The 3,794-nt window shown below is 46.1% G+C and overlaps 1 protein-coding gene across 2 annotated transcripts in view; it reads right to left on the reverse strand.

The window, feature by feature from the left end:
• Positions 1-3,636, reverse strand: part of LOC100743078 (B-cell lymphoma/leukemia 11A) — a 46,953-nt gene extending 43,317 nt beyond the window's left edge. Inside the window, exon 1 of one of the 2 annotated variants that reach the window (XM_024370546.2) lies at positions 1,710-3,636. In XM_024370546.2, coding sequence (XP_024226314.1) covers positions 1,710-1,746 — 37 coding nt within the window. In that variant the 5' untranslated portion in view covers positions 1,747-3,636. The remainder of the gene's footprint in view (positions 1-1,709) is intronic. The other variant, XM_012390575.3, reaches the window with a different exon arrangement.
• Between the last annotated feature and the right edge of the window lie 158 nt (positions 3,637-3,794).

A 3,794-nucleotide genomic window follows, 5' to 3' on the forward strand; every position in this document is an offset into this window, starting at 1 on the left:
CCCGCCTGGTCTTCTCTCCATTCATTCATTCCTTCCCTTCCCTTTCTCCTTCTTTCGTCACGTTTCTTCGTAACGTCTCTCTCTCCCTCTCTCTCTCTCTCGCATCTTTCTAGACGTCCACGCCGCGCGTCTTTTATTTTTCTTAACCGTGGCCACGCGACCGCCACCGATTCTTCTTCCTTTTTCATCCCCCCGTTGCTTCTTTTTTCTCTCCTCTTCTCGCAGCTGCTTTTAGTTTGCCCTTGCTACGAGAGGCGACAGGTTGCCCTTCCACCAGAGAGAGACGAGGAAGCAAATTGGATGAGATTCGAATAATTTCATGACTTTGAGTTTAGGAAATGTTTGTAAAGGTCGTGTCCCTAGCAGAAAGATGAAATTGGAATTATTTGGTGAATTCAAGATTCGAGAAGTGTGGATCGATTCAAGTGTTTGGGTTAAGGTTATCGCTAAGAATTAGGACAGCGGATTCGAGTTACACGATCGAGAACGATTTATGACCTCTCGGTCGGCAGGATTTCGAACACGTTTGGTTACATTGAGTCCTACAAACCGAGGATTTGTCGGCAAGCGGTTGTGACGGTGACAAGATCGCTTTTAAATTTCTTTTTCAATTTACTGTAAGGTGGAATGAACAGCCGAGCGATCATTCAATAGTTCTATAAATCAGTTCAGAAATTGTTCGACTGTTTCGTCAATATTATCATTTAAAATTGATAATGAGGCTCCGAGGAACCTTAAGATAGATTTCATAATACGTAGCTTTGAATGTAATTCTATAATAAGAGAAAAGACAGAATATAAAAGGAAACTTAAACGCTACGGTTTATTCTAAATTACTTTACGCTTAAAGATTTGCAAAATTGTATAAGATCCAACGATGTTAGAGAACTTAAACTTTCATACACTGCATTATCCTTTTCTACTTGCCAAATATAAAACACGAAGAATAAAATTAAATACGTTAAATACAAGATAACTAAAGTTTTGATTTACTTTTACCGAATAGGTACATTTTGCATATTTCGGTGCATGTTTTCGCCAAATTAAAGAAACGTCAATTTCTTGTAATTCACAAAGACAGGTTATATTCACAAATTTTCAGAAGCGAACTAGCTATACACATATCGAACGCTAAACAGACGACAAAAAGAGTATCTCCGGTTTATAAGATTACGAGATAGACACCGAAAATCGCCAGAAACTTCAAACACTCTGAAATTAGAAATTAGAACAAATCTCACAAATGAAACTATTTAAAACTCTTAATTAGAGGAATCACGAATCATTGGAAAACCAATCGTTCTTCTATTATTACAAATTAAAGGAAATTTTATAAACGCGACACGGACAAATCGCAAATTATCGGAAACCCCAAATACTCTCCTGTGATCAAAGATTAAAACGAATCTCACGAATCAAACCATATTGAACTCTCCGTTTACAAAACTACAAATCTTTCTTAAACGAAACTTCCAAATAAAGCTGAAAACGAAGCATCAAAGAGCGAAGAAGGTTCGTGGCAACGAGGAAAACTTCACTCCAGGCTTTCAAGTTCAGGCGCGCGTCTTCGTCGCGCCGCGCAAAATCCAAAAATAATAACACACTCGAAATGGAAACAATTACGGTTTCTGATCAAGCGACGGACGCTGATGAGTCTCGGCTTTCTAAATACAAATTGAATTTTGTCATTTTATTCCAAATCTACTCACCTTGCGCGATCCTGACCGCGGGCATTTTGATCCTCATGGTGACGTTCGTCGATTTTCGTGGCGCGTCGCACGATTTATGCCTCCGATCAACGGGTTTCCTTCGAACGTCCAGGACGGAAGGTAGTTCCGCGATCGAAATGCTCGTCCTTCGATCGTCTTGGTCGATATTCTACGCGATTCCAACGAATCTTCGACACACTTCTTATTTTCAAATTTGCTTGGTATTTTTTTTTTTCTAACGGTGAGTTGTTGAAGAAAAGGGGGAGGTGAGGACTACGCTGGAATGAAGACGGTTCCTTCGAGCAGAATCAAAGTAAATTCGTCAACACCTTCTGTCCTCCTCCCCCTCACCTCCGCCCCGCGGTGTTGCTTCGTTGAAACGAGTCCATCCGACGTTTCACCTGTTTCCACCTTGAACAACTTTTCACTTCCTTCCTCTGTTCCTCGAGTCTTTCGATCCTCGTCGATCGACCCTCGCGATAAACCCCCCTTTTGAATCACTCTTTCTTTTTTTTCTCTTTTCCTCTCCGTTGAATTTATTCTCGATTATCTCGAATATATTCTCGTTGAAGATTTTCTGTTCTATTTACCGTCCGATCGTCTGGTGCACCTGGCCGCGACGACGACGGAACTGACAGTCGGCCGGGACGCACTTCTTCGTCAACTAATGTTCGTCCTCATCGTGTTCCTCGGCTGGCGTTCAGCGCGGCGCGTTCGCGAGAAACGACACACGTCGCGGCGCACATATATGCGATCACACAGACGTGGAACGAACAGAGCACGAACCAAGGTGTTTAATCGCGATCGACACTTCGGGGAAAACAGAAGCAAAAACTTGGAGACTTTCTGTCGCGCACAGGTGCTTCACCGGCACCGTCGCGATTCACTGTGGATTCCAGTCAGCCAAATTTTTCCCAGAAAACCGGCACCGTCGCAGGAATTTCACCTCGTGGAAGTTATATCTCTGGTAAACAGAGTCACCGCAACAGTGTCGCGGCCAGCTGTGGCCCGTCGCGCGTTGTCCAATAGTCACACGCTATCACTAATTATACCAACAATCCCATCCTTCTTCTGTTGTCATTCACCTCTCTTTTCCTCTTCACCTTTCCTCTCACCGAAATATTATAAGAGTATCGGAACAATCAGAAGCAAAACCGATATGAAACAAACAAAACAAGTGCGCCTTAAGATCAACGTAACTGTCGCTCCTTCGACTGACGTAACACGCTTCACACACATTGGTCCTCCTCCTTCTCGGTCTCTTCTTTCTTATTCTTACAATGGGCTCTAAAAAGCGCGCCAGACGACACACGCGTATTTCAACTGAATTTTCATCGGCTTCGGTAACATCTTCCTGTAACTATCACGAAGATCGTAATACAAAACACTCTGCTGTTGCTGGTCTCACGTCCTTCCGGTTTGAAACATGTACAAGACGAACAACAACGTGCTATTCCTTTCTGGACGGTTTGTCAAACGCGTGTCCTTCTGGTCGGCGTACTTTTGGACGTTCTCGGCGAGGTTCTTGCCGACGAGGTTGTCTCGGCGTGTGGGCTGACGCGCGGATGTCGAATGCCTGATGCCGGCGTGGACCAGAGCGACGATGGTCCAGCATGGGTCGTATCTCTGAGTGGACTGTGCCGGACGGTGCGCCTAGTCGTGCCGTGCGGGACCTGATGTCTCGGGCACTGTGCTCACTTCGGACGCGCTCGGTTCGCCTCGGCGCCGAGACCGGACACCCCACGCGCTCTCGGGGTAGTTTTCACCCCCGTGGTGGGGGTAACACGGCTCCCCCTCTTTGTCGTTCCTCACTGGCCGTGCACGAGGCTCTCGCTCGCCCGATCACTCTCTCTGTCTGGCGACCGGCATCTGTTCTCTCTCCACTCTGTACACTCTCTCTCGTGTGCTCTCCCTTCTCTCGCAAGCGTGCAAGTTACACGCGCGCGGACTAGACTGGTGTGTATACTCGTGCGCGTACCATAGCCTCGTCTCTGTCCGCTACGCGCCGCTCCTTCTCCAAGCTGCCGTTCCCCGTGTCCGCCTCGAAATCGTTCGTCTCTGTCCCGATCGAGACGACTGACTCGC

Source organism: Bombus impatiens, unplaced genomic scaffold (genome assembly GCF_000188095.3).
Source record: "Bombus impatiens unplaced genomic scaffold, BIMP_2.2 scf_0815, whole genome shotgun sequence".
NCBI lineage: Eukaryota > Metazoa > Arthropoda > Insecta > Hymenoptera > Apidae > Bombus > Bombus impatiens.